The sequence below is a fragment of the Trachypithecus francoisi genome, unplaced genomic scaffold, assembly GCF_009764315.1.
Source record: "Trachypithecus francoisi isolate TF-2019V2 unplaced genomic scaffold, Tfra_2.0 Lachesis_group0, whole genome shotgun sequence".
Lineage (NCBI taxonomy): Eukaryota > Metazoa > Chordata > Mammalia > Primates > Cercopithecidae > Trachypithecus > Trachypithecus francoisi.
The window spans coordinates 75,423,984-75,444,435 of NW_022681453.1; the positions used below are offsets into that span (position 1 = coordinate 75,423,984).

At 39.8% G+C, this 20,452-nt stretch overlaps 1 protein-coding gene across 2 annotated transcripts in view; it reads left to right on the forward strand.

Annotated features, from left to right (window-relative positions):
- The window catches only part of USF3 (upstream transcription factor family member 3), a 44,131-nt gene that overhangs the window by 15,026 nt on the left and 8,653 nt on the right, over positions 1–20,452 (forward strand). Inside the window, exons 2-6 of one of the 2 annotated variants that reach the window (XM_033211243.1) lie at positions 4,817–4,932; positions 7,310–7,374; positions 8,833–8,861; positions 12,307–12,389; positions 18,030–18,126. In XM_033211243.1, coding sequence (XP_033067134.1) covers positions 7,328–7,374; positions 8,833–8,861; positions 12,307–12,389; positions 18,030–18,126 — 256 coding nt within the window. In that variant the 5' untranslated portion in view covers positions 4,817–4,932; positions 7,310–7,327. The remainder of the gene's footprint in view (positions 1–4,816; positions 4,933–7,309; positions 7,375–8,832; positions 8,862–12,306; positions 12,390–18,029; positions 18,127–20,452) is intronic. The other variant, XM_033211245.1, reaches the window with a different exon arrangement.

Consider the following 20,452-nt stretch of genomic DNA (forward strand, 5'->3'; position numbering starts at 1 on the left):
AAGACCAACCTGGCCAAGATGGTGAAACCCCGTCTCTAGTAAAAATGCAAAAAAATTGGCCAGGCATGGTGGTGGGCATCTGTAATCCCAGCTACTTGGGAGGCTGAGGGAGAGAATTGCTTGAACCCAGGAGGTGGAGGTGGCAGTGAGCTGAGATCGCATCACTGCACTCCAGCCTGGGTGACGGAGCAAGACTCCATCTCAAAAAAAAAAAAAAAAAAAAAGAAATGAAATTGAAATAATCTTGCTGAGTGTGGTGGCTCATGCCTAATCCCAGCACTTTGGGAGGCCGCCTCGGCAGGCGGCTCACCTGAAGTCAGGAGCTTGAGACCAAACTGGCCACCATGGCAAAACCCTGTCTGTACTAAAAATCCGAAAAAAAAAAAAAGGAAAGCCAGGCATGGTGGTGAAATACTATCAAGTATCTTCTCTGATCATAGTGGAATAACGCTATAATCAATAATAAGAGAAACTTCGGAAACTATGTGAATATAGGAAAATTCAACAATATGCTTCTGAGTGACCAGTGGGTCAATGAACAAATTAAGAAGGAAATTTAAAAATTCCTTAAACAAAAATGGAAACACAGCATACAAAACCCCATGGGATACAGCAAAAGTGGTAATAAGAGGAAAGCACCCACATCAAAAAAGTAGCAAAACTTCAGACTGGGCATGATGGCTCATGCTTGTAATCCCAGCACTTTGGGAGGTCGAGGCAGGCAGATCACCTGGGGTCAGGAGTTCAAGACTAGCCTGGCCAGCATGGTGAAACCGCGTCTCTACTAAAAACTACAAAAATTAGCCAGGCGTGCTGGTGGGCGCCTGTAATCCCAGTTACTCGGGAGGCTGAGGTAGGGAGAATTGCTTGAACCTGCAAGGTGCAGGTTGCAGTGAGCCAAGATCGCACTACTGCACTCCAGCCTGGGTGACAGAGTGAGACTCTATCTCAAAAATAAAAATAAAAAGTAGAAAAACTTCAAATAAAGAACCTAACAGTACATCTTAAGAAACTAGAAAAGCAGTATCAAAGCAAACTCAAAAGCAGTGGAAGAAATTAAGTAAAGATCAGAGCAGAAATAAGTGAAATTGAAATGAAAACAAAAACAATAAAATAGATTGACAAAACAAAACTTTTTTCTTTTTTTTTGGAGACAGAGTCTCACTCTGTCACTCAGACTGGAGTGGCGCTTGATCTTGGCTCACTGCAGCCTCCGCCTCCCGGATTCAAGTGATTCTCCTGCCTCAGCCTTAAATTACAGGCATGTGCCACCACACCCGGTGAATTTTTATATTTTTAGTATCGACAGGGTTTTGCCACGTTGGCCACTTCCTCTCTTGGCCTCCCAAAGTGCTGGGATTACAAGTGTGAGCTACCATAACCTGGCCAGAAAGTTTGTTTTTTGAAAAGATAAACAAAATCCACAAACCAAGACAAAAAGAGAGGAGACCCAAATAAAATGAAAAATGAAATAGACATACAGTGGATACCACAGAAATTCAAAGGATCATTACAGACTACTATAAGCAGCTATATGCCAATAAATTGGAAAACCTAGAAGAAATAAATTCCTAGACACATACAACCTACCAAAATTGAACCATGAAGAAGTCCAAAACCTAAGTAGACCAATAACAAGTAATGATATCAAAGTCATAATTAAATGTCTCCCAGCAAAGAAAAGCCCAGGACCCAATAGCTTCACTGCTGAATTCTACCAAACATCTAAAGAAGAACTAATACCAATCTTGTGGAAACTATTAAGAAAAATAGAGGAGGAGGGAATACTTCAAACTCATTCTGTGAAGCCAGTGTTACCCTGATACCAAACCAAACAAAGACACATCAATAAAAGAAAACTACAGGCCAATATCTGTGGTGAACATTGATGCATCCTTGATCCTCCACTGCACTCCAAACTGGGCAACGAGCGAACCTCTGTCTCAAAAAAAAAAAGAAAGAAAAACAGATAAACAAACTCTGTTACAAATTCACATGCAGTTGTATATTTATAGTCAGCAATAAAAATGAACAAACTACTAGATGAATTCAATAAAAATGAACAAACTACTAGATGAATTTCAAAAACATTATGCTTAATGAAAGCTTTACACAAAAGAATTCCCAACCAGTATATTTGTATGAAGTTTTATGGTGAAAAAATTTAGGATAGGTTTTGCTTCTGGAGTGGGGAAGGGACTGACTTGAAAGGGTCATGAAATAACTTTCTCAGGCCAGGCACAGTGGCTCACACCTGTAATCCCAGCACTTTGGTACGCCAAGATGGGTGGGTTGCTTGAGGTCAGGAGTTTGAGACTAGGTTGGCCAACATGGTGAAACCCCATCTCTACTAAAAATACAAAAATTAGCTGAGTATGGTGGCGGGTGCCTGTAATCCCAGCTACTAGGGAGGCTGAGGCAGGAGAACTGCTTGAACTCAGGAGGCAGAGGTTGCAGTGAACAGAGATTGTGCCACTGCACTCCAGCCTGGGCAACAGAGCAAGACTCCGTCTCAAAAAAAAAAAAGAATTTTCTCTGGTGATAATGTTCTGTACCTTGATGGGGTTGGGTCATACAGTTGTGTGCATTCATCAGAACCCATTGAATATTTATACATAAGATTTATGTAATTTATTATATGTAAGGTTTACCTCAAGGAAAAAAGTTTTGAAAAATACGATTTTGATGCAGGTTATCTGAGCACCACACTCGAGAAGTACTGGGTTTGACTAACTTCAGGAATAGTTCTTCCATAAAAGCATAATAATTCAGAGATTACTAATGTAATTCTTTGGCATTCAGAAACTAATGCAGCCAAAATATTAATGGAACCAGGTGCAGTGGTTCCAAGCACTTTGGAAGACTGAGACAGCAGGATCACTTGAAGCCAGGAGTTAAGAGAGAGAGAGAGAGAGAGAGAGACCAGCCTGGACAGCATAGCGAGAGCCCATCTCTACAAAAAATTAGCTGGGAATAGTGGTGTGTGCCTGTATTCCTAGCTACTTAGGAGGCTGAGGTGGGAGGATCACCTGAGCCCAGGAGTTTCAGGCTGCAGTGAGCTGTGATCATGCCACTGCACACCAGCCTGGATGACAAAGCAAAATCTTTTCTCTAAAAACATTTTTAAAAATTAAAAAAAATTTTTGGCCGGGCGCGGTGGCTCAAGCCTGTAATCCCAGCACTTTGGGAGGCCGAGACGGGCGGATCACAAGGTCAGGAGATCGAGACCATCCTGGCTAACACGGTGAAACTCCGTCTCTACTAAAAATACAAAAAAAAAAAAAACTAGCCGGGCGAGGTGGTGGGCGCCTGTGGTCCCGGCTACTCGGGAGGCTGAGGCAGGAGAATGGCGTAAACCCGGGAGGCGGAGCTTGCAGTGAGCTGAGATCCGGCCACTGCGCTCCAGCCTGGGCGACAGAGCAAGACTCCGTCTCAAAAAAAAAAAAAAAAAAAAAAAATTAAAAAAATTTTTAATGACACTTTAAATATTTTAAAGTGTATATTTGTATTTAGTTATGTAAATATATTCAAAATGTAATTTCTTTATTAATAAGCTAATTATTAAGTGAATAGGGATTTATTAAAATATTGTATAGTTACTTTCCATAGATGCTCTTTTTTTTAGCATCAGGAATGCAATTTTAATAGAATGAACATTGGACCTCTGAATAATTTTACATTGAGATGGATATTCATAATGGCATTTGGTAAACAGGATGATTTTGATTTACAGTTGTATTCCTCTTTCAGTTAAATTCCTGGCTTTCACCTGAGTGCAGAGAATGTTTACTTATGTGATAGACCCTTAGTGTCATTGACTTTAAGATTGTAGATATTGGTTGTTATGGACTGAGCCCAGAAAAAAAAAGATTCTAGATGTTTAGACAGCTAGAACTTTTACTTTATGTACCTTAATTGTATGTGAAATTATCTGCAGACTTTCAAAAGGGCTGCAGAGGAAAGGCTGGAACTAGGGTATTGGGCAGATGCTTGAACTTTCACCAATTAAAGATAACTGCCTGTGTTTCCAACTTTTTCCTATCAGAATCATCTGGGGCATTATTAAAATTCAGATCCCTCTCTTGAAGTTTCTAAAATTTTTCTCTACCTAAAAAGCCAAAAACAAAAAAGAAAGAGAGAAAGGAAGGGAGCGAGGGAGGAATGGAGGGAGAAGGGAAGGGAAGGAGAGGGGAGGGTAAGGCAGGGGAGGGGAGGGAGAGGAGGGGAGATCACCCAAAGAGATTGTTGGAAATGCAAATTTCTGAGCCCTACCCGGACCTCTCATTTGTCATGTTTGGAATGAAGCCCCAAATTTACATTTTTAAAGAACACATACAATGCAAAGGTCTGAGGACTGTCTTCTAGTGTCACTGCCTTAGGGGAAGGTCCCTATGTAAGTTTTCAGGCAATCTTACAAGAGAGAAGTAGGAGGTAGGAAATTGAAGGAAAGATAATTTTAGAATTGAGGACAGAAGTTAGGGTAAGACCCAAGTGGAGGACTTTGAGTAACCAGCAGCTAGTGAGGACCGAAGGGACAATGAGCTTGCATAAGAGAAAACAGAGAATCTCCTCTTAGGGACCATGCAATGGCTGTAAGACTACCATCTTTGTGGGAGTGGAGCATTGGTAACCAAATAGGAAAGTGACTTTTGAGAGCAACTGCATTGATTTGCTTTCAAGTGGTGGGGAGAATTCAGGATCATCCTTCGTGGCACTAAAAATGTGCTTGCATGCCATAGGTTGTCAGCCCTTGCCTTACGTGGTGCTAATGGACACCTCGCAACTATAAATATTCATTGATTTTTCTCTTGTGTAGTAAGAAGAAAGCATAACCCATAGACCATCTTCTGGCAGAAGATGATACATTTGGATCAGAAACGGGAGGCATTGGAAGCCAGGAATCAAAAGTGAAGAAACTCTGCAAGCCCTTAGGTGAGAAGGTCACAGGGATTATTCATTTATTTATTTAATTACATGTCCCCCACCATCACCATATGGTTACCTATTGTGAGCTCATTGCTTTTAGGCTGAGAGGTACTTCACAAATGGTAGGGAAAAGGTGGAATAGGAGACATGGGTTTTGATGACACGTTTCTCCACAGGCTGCTTCATTCAGTACTTTCTGTCTTCCCCTTCCTGCATTCATGTCTACTTGTTTCCCAGGACCCTTCTCCTTCCTCCCTAGGGCTAAAGTTAACCTGAAATATCTCACTAACATTTAAAGCTAACATTTATTAAATCCTTATTACTACTAGGCAACATGGTCTTATGCTGTCCCTGCAAAATTTCATTCCCTGCTCGGAACAATCCAAAAATGTAATACTGTTATTATGATTCACGGTGTAGATGAAGTATCTGAGGTTCTGAGGGTTATGTAACTTTCCCAAGACCTGACAGCTAGGAAGTGGCAGAAACAGATTTTAAACTCATGCTTTCTGACTTCAGACTTCATACTTGCTACTTTTTCTCTCTCTCGGAGAAAAAAATGGGAAACCACACTACTTGCACTTCCTCCAGTGTACCACAGCAGGTATCCCAACTTGGTAGACTCATTTTGAAAGGTTGCTGATATGGTTTGGCTGCGTCCCCATCCAAATCTCATCTTGAATTGTAGTTCCCATATTCCCATTTGTCATGGGAGGGGCCCAAGTGGGAGGTAATTGAATCATGGGGGCCGTTACCCTCATGCTGTTCTTGTGATAGTGAGTGAGTTCTCATGAGATGATGGTTTTATAAGGAGCTTTCCTCACTTTGCTCGCCACTTCTCCCTCCCTCCGCCATGTAAAGAAGGATATGTTTGCTTCCCCTTCCACCATGATTGTAAGTCTTCTGAGGCCTCCCCAGACCTGAGGAACTGTGAATCAGTGAAACCTCTTTCCTTTATAAATTACCTAGTCTTGAGCATTTCTTCATAGCAGCGTGAGAATGGACTAACACAGTAAATTGGTACTGGGAGTGGGGCACTGCTATAAGGATATCTGAAAATGTGAAAGCAACTTTGGAACTGGGTAACAGGTAGAGGTTGGAACAGTTTGGAGGGCTCAGAAGAAGACAGGAAAATGTGGGAAAGTTTGGAACTTCCTAAAGACTTGGAGGGTTCAGAAGAAGATAGGAAGATGTGGGAAAGTTTGGAACTTCCTAGAGACTTGTCGAATGATTTTGACCAAAATGCTGATAGTGATGTGGACAACGAAGTCCAGGCTGAGGTGGTCTCAGATGGAGATTAGGAACTTCTTGGAGACTAGAGCAAAGGTGACTCTTGCTATGCTTTAGTGAAGAAATTGGAAGCATTCTGCTTTTCCCTAGAGCTGTGGAACTTTGAACTTGGGAGAGATCATTTAGGTTATGCAGTAGAAGAAATTTCTAAGCAGCAAAGTGTTCAAGAAGTGATAGAGCACCATGATTGTAAGTTTTCAGAGGCCTCTCCAGCACTGTGGAACTGTAACTCAATTAACCCTCTTTCCTTTGTAAATTTCCCAGTCTCATGTATTTCTTTATGGCAGCATGAGAACGGACTAATACAGTTGTCAGTCTCTGGGATATAAAAGTGTCACAGCTTTCATTATGAAATTTTTGAAAGTCCAAGAAGAGAATGAAATCACCAAAATATCACTACCCTTACTTAACTATGATTAATATATTAATGTATTTGCTTTCCGGCCTTTTCCATATATGTATATATTTTCCAATAGTGCATGTATTATTTAGTAGCCTGATAATTGAAATATATATAGAATTTTCATGCCCAGATTTTAATGACATTCAAATGATAATGTGAGACTTCTAGCAGTTTGAAGTTAAAGCCCAACAAATGAGTGAGTGAATGAATGCTTGCTTTCATGTATGGAATATTACATGTTTGTGCTCTTGTCATGTTTGGTTTTTTTGTGTTCAGAGTTGGGGACCATTGTTTTAGTTTAAATTCTGTATAACACTTCACATGAACAAATAGCATACTCTCCCAACTCAAGTATGTTCTACCTATCTTTCCAGCTCTTGCTCAAATTCACATCCCCTTTAAACTTTTCTTGATTTCCAAGCCTGCAGTGATATTTTTTCTACTTAAGTTTTCTCAAGTACTTTCTGGCTATACCTCACGTTTGATATTCACCATTTTCCACATTTACTAATTATAGTACTTTTATCCTATTTTCTTATACTTCTTTCTATCTGCAACACCTAATCCAATGCTTTTCAATGTCAGTTTTTTTTTTAGCATTTTAATATTCAAATCAAATGGCTATTGATCAATTTTTATAAGATTCTAGAATGACTAAGCTTTCTGGTGTGTCTTTCTATCCTTTTGTAGGTTCCTATTACTGTAACCATGCCAGAAATGACAGAGAATGAGACGCCTACAAAAAAGCAGCACAGGTATGTATCCATAGCCCCAATGTAATATACTTTGGGCAGATAAGAAGCAGAATTAGTTCCTATTTTGCCACATAGGTAGTCCTTAGAGAACTTTTATTTAGATACCTAGGAAATTATTACTCTCCAAAAATATTTTTAGATAAATACAGATTTACTGAAAAAGGTATATGGTTAAAAATTTTCCATCCTGGCCGGGTGCAGTGGCTCATGCCTGTAATCCCAGCACTTTGGGAGGCCAAGGCTGGTGGATCACGTGAGGTCAGGAGTTCAAGACTAGCCTGGCCAACATGGTGAAAGCCTGTCTCTACTAAAAATACAAAAATTAGCTGGGTATGGTGGCACGTACCTGTAGTTCCAGCTACTCGAGAGGCTGAGGCAGGCGAATTGCTTGAACCTGGGAGGCAGAGGTTGCAGTGAGCCAGAATCACACCACTGCACTCCAGCCTAGGTGACAGAGACTCCATCTCAAAAAAAAAAAAAAAGGAAAAAAAATTGTCTGTTCTTATTCTACTAGCAGTATAACAAGAATGACTGTCAGTAGTTAATATATTACCAAATCTATGTTAAATGTTTTGTTGCTAACAACATTTTCACTTGCCTATAGTATTAATTTTTGTATAACCTAAGTTCATTTAGGCTCTAGTCAGTTTGAATAGACATTTTGTGACATTATAATCCATTAATGCTAATATGCATATCAGAACAATATTACTTCTGGTTCTTTGTATAACCTTTTTTTCTGAGTTTCTAGCACCTTTAGCAATGTTTCTGCTTAGAGTTGCATGGCCAATGCTTCTACTAATATTAAAATCACGATTCTCTTTCCTTACCAAATAGCTGTTAGAGAATGCTAATGTTTTGAGTAATTGTGTATAAAAGGGAAGGTCAATGCTTTTAGTAGATTGGATTTCAAGAAAATTTAAGAGTTTGGACAACCTAAAGTACATGAATACAAGATAGCTCAAATGCCACTTGTCTGTGCACGGGTGCTGTTGGCCGCAACATCTCCCTCCCTAGGGATTACAAAACTACTCTCTCCTGTTGCTTGTGTCTCCTGTACACCCACACCCGTACTGGCCCAGGTGCAGGACAAACATCAGAAATCATCTGCTTGGCACATCACGTCATGAATTTACCAGCACCTAAGTTACATTTTGAAATAGTTAATTAAGCTTTTCAGTGATTGATTCATTTCCCAACCTATGACTTCTGGGTATGGAAGAATAGAGAGTTGTAGTTACCTCCAGAAATTGTGGTTTCTAAATTTGTATTGAGATTCTCTGCCATTAGATTTTTATACCATAATATATATTACGGAAATGTTTCTTCAGATTGTTTCTTATTGCTGCAACAAATACAAATTCATAAAATTTATTTTTATGATTCTCAAAGTATAAAGTGGTAAAAATACTTTCCCATTATTTTCATGTTACCTTTTGTCTGTACTTTTTGTTTCAGAAAGAAAAACCGGGAGACACACAATGCAGGTAGAAACAATTTAAATTTTACCTGTTAGCATTTTTTGCATTCAAAATGAAATCATACTGCAGTTGATTATAAGTTTTTATGTTATAAGCAAGGAATCACTATTCATTATGTTTTAGGAAAATGTTACCTTACTGTTTTTAATTGACAAAATGCTCCCTGAGTCTCTTGAAGATGGCTTGCTTATCCTCTTCTGATTCATAGTCTGTTTAGATACTTTAAGAGATTACTGTATCCCTGGAGCTAGTGTTTTAAGTGATTTTACCTACCAAGGTAGTCGAGATATTATTCTCCTAGATAGTATGGAGGGAATGTATCTTTGCAACAATTCCCGAGCGGGCTGACTGCCTAGAGGTATAGGTAAGAGATGAGCAGCAGGCTATAGATCCTTTAGGCCTTACAATGTGAACAGTCTTAAATTAAGTTCTGGAGTCCTCAATTATGGGGAAAAGTATAGAAAATAAATGTTGGATTTTATCTCAGATATTGAAATTATAGGCCAAAGCCAGATAAACATCTATAAAATTAATTGTGCATACATTTGGAATTTGGCACACTGTGTAGCATCTTATTTTCTATCACGGACTGCATTCAGGTCTAAAAAATATTATTTTAGAAGCTAATTTTTATTATTCTATAAATGATACCTTCCTTTGTCTAAGCAAAATTATTATTTTAGAAGCTAATTTTTATTATTCTATAAATGATACCTTCCTTTGTCTAAGCAAAATTATTATTTTAGAAGCTAATTTTTATTATTCTATAAATGATACCTTCCTTGTCTAAGCAAAATTATTATTTTAGAAGCTAATTTTTATTATTCTATAATGATACCTTCCTTTGTCTAAGCAAAATTATTATTTTAGAAGCTAATTTTTATTATTCTATAAATGATACCTTCCTTTGTCTAAGCAAAGGACCCTTGGGACACTTTTATCTATGGAAAAGTATGTTGAACACTGGTGGGATATTGCTGTTTCTCAGAATGTGGAGTTTATTGCCTTTGAAACTACATTTTTCAGCACAGGGTAAAAAGTCTTAATGTTGACTTTTTTTAACCTCCTTGCATTATAAAATCTACTCTTAGAAACCAACAAATACTATTATTAGAGAATTCAGAGGAAAGGTAAGAACAGTTTATTGCTTTAATTTTTTTGGCTGTATAAATTAATCTTTTTGATCATAAGAGCTAAGCCTTTTTTATTGGAATCACGTGTCACTTGGTGCCATAGATATGTGCTTATAGGCTGAGCATGGTGGCTCATGCCTGTAATCCCAGCACTTGCAGAGGTCAAGGCAGGTAGATCACCTGAAGTCAGGAGTTTGAGACCAGCCTGGCCAACATGGTGAAACCCCATTTCTACTAAAAATATAAAAAATTAGACGGGTGTGGTGGTGCATGCCTGTAATCCCAGCTACTCAGGAGGCTGAGGCAGGAGAATTGCTTGAACCTGGGAGCCGGAGGATGGCATGAGCTGAGATCATGCCATTGCATTCCCGGGGTGACAGAGTGAGGCTCTGTCTCAAAAAAAAAAAAAAACAGTTTACCATAACTTACTAAGAAAGACTAATTAGGTGTCATTGAAAAGGATGCTAGGCCAGGCGTGATGGCTTATGCCTGTAATTCCAACACTTTGGTAGACCAAAGCAGGAGGATATTTTGAGCCTAGGAGTTCAAAACCAACCTGGGCAACATAGGGAGACCCCACCTCTACAGGTAATAAAAAAAATTAGCCAGGCATGGTAGTGCATGCCTATGATTCCAGCTACTCTGGAGGCTGAGGTGGAAGGATTGCTAGAGCCTGGGAGGTCAAGGCTTCAGTGAGCTGTGATTGTGCCACTGCACTCCAGCCTGGGCAACAGAACAAGACCTTGTCGCAAAAAAAAAAAAAAAAAAAAGCGGGTGGGGGAAGAAAGAAAAGAAGGATGCTCTTACTGCTAGATCATAAAGCAAAAAATATATATATTTTGCAAGACAAGTCACACCCATGCTACTGAAAGATCATCTACTTAGAAGCACTGGAATCCTTTGTTAAAAAGGAATGATTTAGAAAACTTTGTAATAAAAAATAGACAATACTAATGGTTCCACTTACAGTGTCTTATAGAAATTACTTGTATAATGTCTTCTGTCCTTTGACCTCTTTTAAATTTGTACACATAAGCCTGGAACATTTCACAGTTGATTGAGAAGCTGTCAGTTGCTTTCTTTCTTTGATGGGAAAGATCCAACATAGCCAAAGTGGAGAGTCCAGATCCCAGATCCCATAGAGAAAACCAAACCAGTGCCCTTTCTTACGTATTTTAAGTCATAACTAATAGCTGTTTCTGTTCCAAAAAGGCCCAGTAGTCATCCAAAAAGGTGTTTTAAGGTTCTTTAATCTGCCTAGAAAGGCCTTATTTGCCCATTTGCCATAAAGAGACAGCTTTCTAATAACTTGTTTGTTAGTGGATTCTTTAAATTTGATTATCGTTAAAATCTCTAGTAATTACTTGAACTGTAATAGAATGATGACCTAATAGTAATGAAATATTAGCAATTCCTATTTGTTTGTAATTTGAATGTAATTATTATCAATGATGGTCTTTAAAATTTTAAGGGCTGGTACAGTGGCTCACGCCTGTAATCCCAGCGCTTTGGGAGGCTGAGGTGGGCCGATAGCTTGAGCTCAGGAGTTTGAGACCATCCTACGCAACATGGCAAGACCCTGTCCCTACTAAAAATACAAAAAAAAAAAAAAAAAGTTGGGCATGGTGTTGCATGCCTGTGGTCCCAGCTATTCAGGAGGCTTGAGCCCAGGGAAGGGGCTGAGGGTTGGAGGTTGCAGTGAGCTGAGATCACACTACTGCACTCCAGCCTGGGTGACAGAGTGAGACCCTGTCTCAAAGAAAAAACAAAATGCTAATAAAAGTATTACTTATGTAGATTTCTATAAAACTAGACTGAAAAAATGACATCGTAGACATTTTACTTATTACAGTTATTTATAGTAGATAGTGTTTAATAAGCCCTTCCCCTTCACCTCCCCCTTCCTTTTTTTTTTTTTTCCCCAAACGTACTCTCGTTCTGTTGCCCAGGCTGGAGAGCAGCAGCATGATCTCGGCTCACTGCAGCCTCCATCTCCTGGGTTTCAAGAAATTCTCCTGCCTCAGCCTCCCAAGTAGCTGGGACTACAGGCGTGTGCCACCATGCCCAACTTCTTTTTGTATTTTTAGTAGAGATGGGGTTTTGCCATGTTGGCCAGACTGGTCTCGAACTCCTGACCTCAGGTGATCCACCCGTCTTGGCCTCCCACCGTGCTGGGTTTGCAGGTGTGAGCCATCATGCCTGGCTATTGATAAACATTTCTTAGTGATTTCTTTACCTAAAACTTCTTTACCTTGGTTGAATGAAGGCACTGTGACTAAGTAGTGTAAGGTTTGATAAACGAATTTTCTCCCATCTAGTGGAGAGGCATAGAAAGAAGAAAATCAATGCTGGGATAAACAGAATAGGAGAGCTGATCCCATGTTCTCCTGCCCTGAAGCAGGTAAGAAGTCTACTCATATCCTCATTCAATGCATATGAACAGACAATTCCCTAAGTTGTTTTGGTGCTTAGAATGATTATTTTTGTTCCTTTCTGTTTCTATGTATGGTTCTTTTGAAGTTAATAATTGCCTTGTTTTAATTATTCCCATGCTTCCAACAGTCTTTTAGTACAGTTTCTTCATGGTCAAATATACCATATAATTTCTAGACTCTTCAGTTTTCTCTTGATTACTGAGTTAATCACATCACTGTGCTTATGTATATGCAACTCTATTTGCCAGGCATTTTTTCGTTTTGTTTTCCTGCCAATGCATGTTCCTACTCCTTTTAAATTCTTACTTAGAATCTTTTAAAAAGGATCTTTTAAAAAATCTATTCTCCATGCCCTCTTAACCCCCAGTAGTATTTAAAATCTCAGCTTAAAGTATGACAGTGTCCTCTAACGAAGGTGCCTTTTTGTTCCTTCTAATGATGAGGATAAAGCATGCTCCACTGAAAGCAAAACAAAACAAAAAATTGAAACAATATGAAAGGCATGAAAAGGTTTAAAAAATAAATTGATATCTTACTCCCAAGCAATAATCACTATTATAATGTTGTAATTAAATGAAAATATGCAAAAACTTTAATAAGACACATAGCAAATGGCACTAAAAGGCTTAAAACAACAAACATTAATCTCCTACCTGCTTCCTAACCCCAACACAGCTCCTCAGAGGCAAATATTCTCAACCGTTTCTTCTGCTTTTTTTTTCCTGTTATATTTCTAAATAACACACTTTCGTTGCTGTACCTGAATTTTTCAATTTTAGATATTATCTGTTGACTCGTTGTTATGTTTTTCCCCTGACTACTTCTTCTTCAGTCCTCCCATTATATTTCTGTGACTTTTGGTTAAATCAGTATTCAGTTTTTATGTTTTTAAGAGAGTAAATATTATTCATGGTTGAGCCAAGGAGTGTACTATTATTATATTTCGTTTGTTGCTTTTGTCTTTGGGGGGAGTAATTAATTACTTCATAGTTTTCCATTTGCTTAATTTTTCATATACTTATCTTTAATCCTTCTGACACTTCCAACCATCTCTTAGTAGAGTTTTCTTCAAGGTCGAGTGTACTACATAGTTTTCATTTGCCATTTTCTTTCTTCAAGACTTTACTTCTGGAACCCTCTGTTCTCCTTTTTCATTCTCAACCAGTTGGCCTCTTCCAGCTCTTCTGTTTTTAATTGCAGCTCTTATATTTTTAATTTCCAAGAGTCTTTTTTCTTATTCTCTGTTCCTTTTCCTATGATATATTTATGGATACAATATCTTCTCACCTCTGAATAGTATATTCAGGTGTTTTCCTGAAGTTTTTTTCAGTTTATTTCCTCTGATTTCCTTTTTTCCCCTTTTTGTCTTTTCTTTTTTTGGGGAGGTTTTCCTTAAATGTTTGGTGACTTGAGGCTGTTTTTTTCTTTCTTGGGAATGAGGTATTAAAAAGCTGATTGAATAGATTTATCTTTTGGTGGCCCTAAGTGTTGCATGATTAGAAGCTATGCTAGTTTTGTTGTTCTTGTTGTGGAACTAAAACATATCAGTATTTGTAGTTTTTTTCTTTTGTGGGATAGCTATTAAGATTTTATTTTCTCAGAGAAGAACCCATCAGTCTCCTGCCTGGGAGTGGGACTGGTAGCAAGAGGAGTGTAAGCCTGGTTGCTATTATTCTGGGCGCTGGATGGGGGTTGGGGGGCTAGAGCGTCTTGTGCTGTAGTAGGCAGAGTTTTACTCTACCCCCCTGTTTCACTTAGGACCCTCGTCTTGTCCACTTTTGTGCCAAGTATCCCTGAGGTTGAAATTCTCTGGTTCAAATTTCACAGAAAATAAACTTGTCTCTTGCGGTTTGGGCAGGAAGGGAAAGTCATCCAGCTGTGTAGAATATGTGCGTGGGGGCAGGGTAGGGGGTGGTTCTTACTACTGCTTTATTAGGAGTCTTTCAGCCAGTTCCCCTCTATTTTAACCCCCAGCTCACCCCACCTTCTGTAGAGGCTGGTGGTTCTCAGTGTTGAGCCTTCCCAGGATGTCAAAGGAGCAAATCAGCTTGCTTCTCTATGTTATCTCCCTTGGAAAGGACTTACTCTTCATTTCCTTTCATTCTGCCCTGTAGGATGGACTTAGACTTCCATATATGGTTTTTTAAATTTTTTAATTTTTATTTATTTTTTTAGATGGAGTCTCATTCTATCTCACCTAGGCTGGAATTCAGTGGCATGATCTTGGCTCACTGCAACCTCCACCTCCCAGGTTCAAGTGATTCTCTTGCCTCAGCCTCCTGAGTAGCTGGGATTACAGGTGCATGCCACTACGCCAGGCTAATTTTTGTATTTTTAGTAGAGATGGGGTTTTGCCATGTTGGCCAGGCTGGTCTCGAACTCTTGACCTCAAGTGATCCGTCCACCTCAGCCTCCCAGAGTGCTGGGATTATAGCGCCCAGCTCCATGTATGTATTTTTCAGCCTTTTAAAAAATTGTTCTTTCTGTTTCCTTAACACAATGGCACACACTACGCCTTCTAATTTGTTTTTCTTTCTCCACATCTCAATGGAAGGTAGCTACTCAGTAAACATAGATGTTTGCCCAGGAAAATCTTACTTTCCTGCTCTTGGCTTTCATCCCTGCGAGTTTCTCTGAAGAAAGGAAACCATAACCATTTTACTCTACCCCCCTTGAATGTGCAAAGGAAGTCAGTATTTGGCTATCAGAAGCAGAGCCGACTAAGATTTTCTTCACAGGCTTTGGCCCCTGTCTGCAGTAGTGGGGCAGGCGGCTGGGAATTATCAGGTTCTGCCTTTGTTCAGATTATTGTTTTTAAAAAGAACAGTATTATTTTTCTCTTAGTAGTAAACAATTTTCTGGGTTTATGTATTGGGTCTCTGTTGGGACTCAGTGCAAAGAACTCAGAATTATAAATTGCCAAACAAAGGACTAAATCACAGTGATTCCTACATGAAAACAGTTATCTACGAAGTACTAGAGATAGCTAATAATATATATCCTGGAGTAGAGGTTAAATATTCATTGCAACATTCTTGATAGCTGAAGGAGAAAAATCAGAAATGACAAGATATCTTAAATGTTTATCAACAATAGACTGGTAAATAAAATAAATACAGTCATTAGAAACAATAAATAGGCTGGGCGCGGTGACTCACGCCTGTAATCCCAGCACTTTGGAAAGCTTAGGCGGGTGGATCATGAGATCAGGAGATCGAGACCATCTTGGCTAACGTGGTGAAACCCCGTCTCTACTAAAAACAAACAAACAAAAAATTAGCTGGGCGTGGTCGCGGGTGCCTGTAGCTACTCGGGAGGCTGAGGCAGGAGAATGGCGTGAACCTGGGAGGTGGGGTTGCAGTGAGCTGAGATTGCGCCACTACACTCCAACCTGGGCGACAAAGCGAGACTCCGTCTCAAAAAAAAAAAGAAAGAAAGCAAAAAAAGAATAAGTAGGGGCAGGGCATAGTGGCTCACACTTGTAATCCCGCCACTTTGGGAGGCCAAGGCGGGAGGATCACCCGAGGTCAGGAGTTCGAGACCAGCCTGGCCAACATGGTGAAACCCCGTCTCTACCAAAAAAAAAAAAAAAAAAGCCATTCTTGATGGCATGTGCCTGTAGTCCCAGCTACTTGAGAGGCTGAGGCAGGAGAATTACTTGAGCCCGAGAGGCAGAGGTTGCAGTGAGCCGAGATTGCACCATTGCACTCCAGCCTCGGTCACAGAACAAGACTGTGTCTCCAAAAAAAAAAAAAGAAGGGTATCTAGATGCTATATGGAAGTATTGCATATATAGATATAGATATAGATATATTTATCATCTTTTTGAGATGGATTTTTGCTACTGTTGCCAAGGCTGGAGGGCAGTGGCGCAATCTCAGCTCATCACAACCTCCTCCTCCTGGGTTCAAGTGATTCTCCTGACTCAGCCTCCTGAGTAGCTGGGACTACAGGCATGTGCCACCACGCCCGGCTAATTTTTTATTTTTAGTAGAGACGGGATTTCTCCATGTTGGTCAGGCTGGTCTCAAACTACTGACCTCAGGTGATCTGCCCACCTCAGCCTCCCAAAGTGCTAGGGTTACAGGCGTGAGCCACTGTACCCGGCCACCAAGATATATTTTTAAATGTAAAGAAATACAAAATCCTTTTTTTTTGTTTTGTTTTCTTTTCTTTTCTTTTGAGACAGAATCTCTCTGTCACCCAGGCTGGAGTGCAGTGGCAGGATCTCATTTCACTGCAACCTCCGCCTCCCAGGTTCAAGCATTTCTCATGTTTCAGCCTATTGAGTAGCTGGGATTACAGGTGTGCACCACCATGCCTGGCTAATTTTTTTGTAATTTTGATAAGAGATGGGATTTTGCCATTTTGGCCAGGCTGGTCTCAAATTCCTGACCTCAAGTGTCTGCCTGCCTCGGCCTCCCAAAGTGCTGGGATTACAGGCATGAGCCACCACACCTGGCCTTGTCTGGATTTTTAAAAAAGATGTATATAGGCATGTGTTGGATGTGAGTATAAAGGAATACTTTAACATAACATACAATCTTTTTGAAAAAGCTTAGGAATACAATGTACTGGAAGCATGACACCAAAACTCAATCAAGTAACATTTCTTTCTTGACCTATTATTTAGAATAATTCGTAGTTGTGGTTAAACAGAGTAAAGAATAACATTAAAATCCAAAACCTTTACACAGTCTTGAAGGCCTTCTCTGGCCTCTTCTACCACTCTTCCCATATGTACTCCAGTGTATCTCCGGTCACCTCCTTACCGTTCCTCCAATGTACCAAGCCTAGCTTGGCTGAAGGCCCCTGCCCTTCTGATCCTGCTGTCTGGACTCCCTTTTCCCATATATCTGCAGGGCCTGCTTCCTTTCACTTCCTTCCAGTTTTTGCTCAGGTATCACCTTATTCAGGGCCCTCCCCCAACCTCCATATACAACAAATGTTCTCAGTGTCTTAGTTCAGGCTGCTACAACAAAAATGCCATAGACGGGGTAACTTAATTTCCCACAGTTCTGGAAGCTGGGAAGTCCAAGATCAAGTGTCAGCCAGTTCACTTCCTGGTGATGACCCACTTTCTGGTTATGTCCTCAAGTGGCAGACAGAGAGATCATCTCTGTCTCTTCTTATAAGGCACTAATCCTATCATGGGGGCTCCACCTTCATGACCTAATTACCTCCGAAATACCATCACACTGGGGATAAGGGTTTAGACATATGAATTTTAGGGGGCACAAACATTCAGTCCATTGCAGAGAGCAACCTCCACCATCACTCTGGCCCCCCTTACCCTGCTTTATATTTCTTTATAGCATTCCTCTGTGTGTGTGTGTGTGTGTGTGTGTATTCTTTAAGGACAGGGACTTTGTTTGTTTTACTATTATATCCCCAGTGCCTAAAACAGAGCCTGCCACACATTAGATGCCCAATGACCATTTAATAAATGAAAAATATACAGTAAAAGCTTTTGAATATAGTGCCTGTTTTAAATTTTGAGAAGATATGTATCATATGTATGTGATAAAAGACAAAGCTTAGAGTTTCATCTGGCAAGTTCTTACCCTTCAGTGAAACTTGTAAACTTTTAAAATTTTCTTGGGCAGAGCAAGAATATGATCCTGGACCAAGCCTTTAAATATATAACAGAATTGAAAAGGCAAAATGATGAACTCCTGCTTAATGGAGGAAACAATGAACAAGGTAAAAATTTAAAAGTTCTTACTTTTTGTTATTTTAAAAAATGTTTAGGTGTTTGTGTCACAGTGAAATTTATATTATGATATAGAAAGCTTTTTGGCCTCAAAGCATTAAGACCCTGCATTCAGTAGGTCTGGAAGAATAGTGTTACCAATACATTCATTTCAGTCTAACTCTTTCTCCTCCTCTGTGAGCACCTCTTATCTTACGGCATACATAGTTTTGACTTTGAACTCTTCTGTGTATTTCATGTTTGCCTAACTCATGATACTGGTAATGCTAAATCTCCTTTATTCCAATTGGACATTGCAGTTAGGGCAATCCCATAAGAAGATGTAAGGGGGGAGTTCTGCTCAGTGAAACTTAAAAACAAGATTAGGATATTCTTGTGCCAAGACTTAACTATGCATTAACAAAAAAGGCCAAAACATTTATTTTGTTTATACTACTTGTGTGCATCAAACTGCCTGATCATTTAATGATACTTGATTTTTAGATAAAGGTGACTTTTTAATGCCATCAAATGAGTTCTCTTTTTCCATTAGCATTGGAGAGAAAGTTTCCTTATAGCAGTGGGAAAAAAATATTCCAGGCAAGTGTAAAGCTCAGGGTAGGCCAGTTTGAAATTGTCTTTTATTTATGCCCCTGACAAGTGCAGGGAGAGAATTTCCTGTGACAACTCAGTAGGCCACCTTAAAAGGAGAGAAAAAAGGGCAGAATTGCCTGAGGTAAGGCCAGTGCTGGGCTGTGTTTGTTGTAATGGATGGGAAAGATACTGGAAAGCATACCTAGGAGGTCAGCATTCAGAATTCCCGTTGTTTACTTTTAGTTAAATATTAGCAGCTTCCCCACTCACCTGGTTTAGCTGGTGTTTATGGCCCAGGTCCTTTTGTGATGCCAACAGATAGATAAATGATCCGTGTTTAGTGACCATTTGAGGCACCCCACAGAAGGGTATGTAAGACAGAATGATGAGTAGACTTTCCTAATGAAGTCTCTTTTGATTTCAAAGCACAGAGGCTGAGGCAATCAAGTTACCTTAGGAAAAAGGGAAATTGTTAAAAAATGTAAGCTGCATGGGACTCAGAAAAAGCTGACCAGACAGGCCAGGGGTTAGGGGTGGGATCTAAGGCAGCCTACATCTGTGTTTGTTATTTCTGTCATGATCATGATTTCTCTGATTCTTTTTCTGTGCGTCTGCTGTATCCTCTTTTTTCTCTGAGTGGCTTCTTCCGCGTGCTCACTGTGCATGTATCTAGTGGCCAAAGCAATGGCCTTAGACTCAGGCCCTCCTAGGTTTGTGTCTCAGCTTCATTTACTCACTCAGTATCCTTTGGCCAGTTACTTAACCTCTCTAAGTCCCAGTAACTGCTCTGAGCCTGTTTCTCACATCTAAAAGTGATGATAATAAAATATAAGTTGCTATCTCATGGTTCTTATGAGGATTAAAAGAGATAATACAGGAACTTAGATTAAAGCCTAGCACATAGTGATTGCTTGATAAATGTTAGCTGTTATAGTTGTCATTGTTGTTAAATAATGAATGAAATGTGCCAGGTAGTAAAGGTACAGTAAGTGAGAACCGTGATTATTATTTGGTCCATAATGATTGTTCTTTCATTTCTACTGTCCGTGGAGACTGGTATCTTTCTTTTGTCTCTTAGTTTTAAACTAAGAAAAATGATCTGCTAGTTTCAGCTTGTCTTTGTTGGAGTGGAGCTTTTCATTTCAGGCTCCCTCACAGGGTGTTAGCCTGGAGAATAGGCTGCTTTGGAAAAGGAATGAGAATACTCTCCACTGTTTTAAGGCAGCTGGGGATGTGTGGGGTCACAGAGCATATACCAGCAGCTAAGTCTGCCACATTAGTGGTACTCATAGATGAAGCTCTCTACCTTAGAAAGGAGGGCTGTGACAATGTCCTCACTGCTCAGTAGCATACCTGCATTGTCCCTACCAAGCAAAGTGCAGGTTCCATTGTCGATGCTTTCTTTGCTGCACTTTGGTGCCACTTTGCTTCTTACGTGCTCTATTCCTTTTTGTCTCCATTGTTTCAAAGGGTAAAATAGAAACTAAAGCCATTTATAAAAGAGACTGTCATCTGGGCATTGTGGCTCATGCCTGGAATCCCAGCACTTTGGGAGGCCAAGATGGGCAGATCACTTGAGATCAGGAGTTCAAGACCAGCCTGGCCAACATGGCAAAACCGTGAATCTACTAAAAATACGAAAATTAGCTAAGAGTGTTGGTGTGCACCTGTAATCCCGGCTACTTGGGAGGTTGAGGCAGAAGAATTGCTTGAACCTGGGAGGTGGAGGTTGCAGTGAGCCGA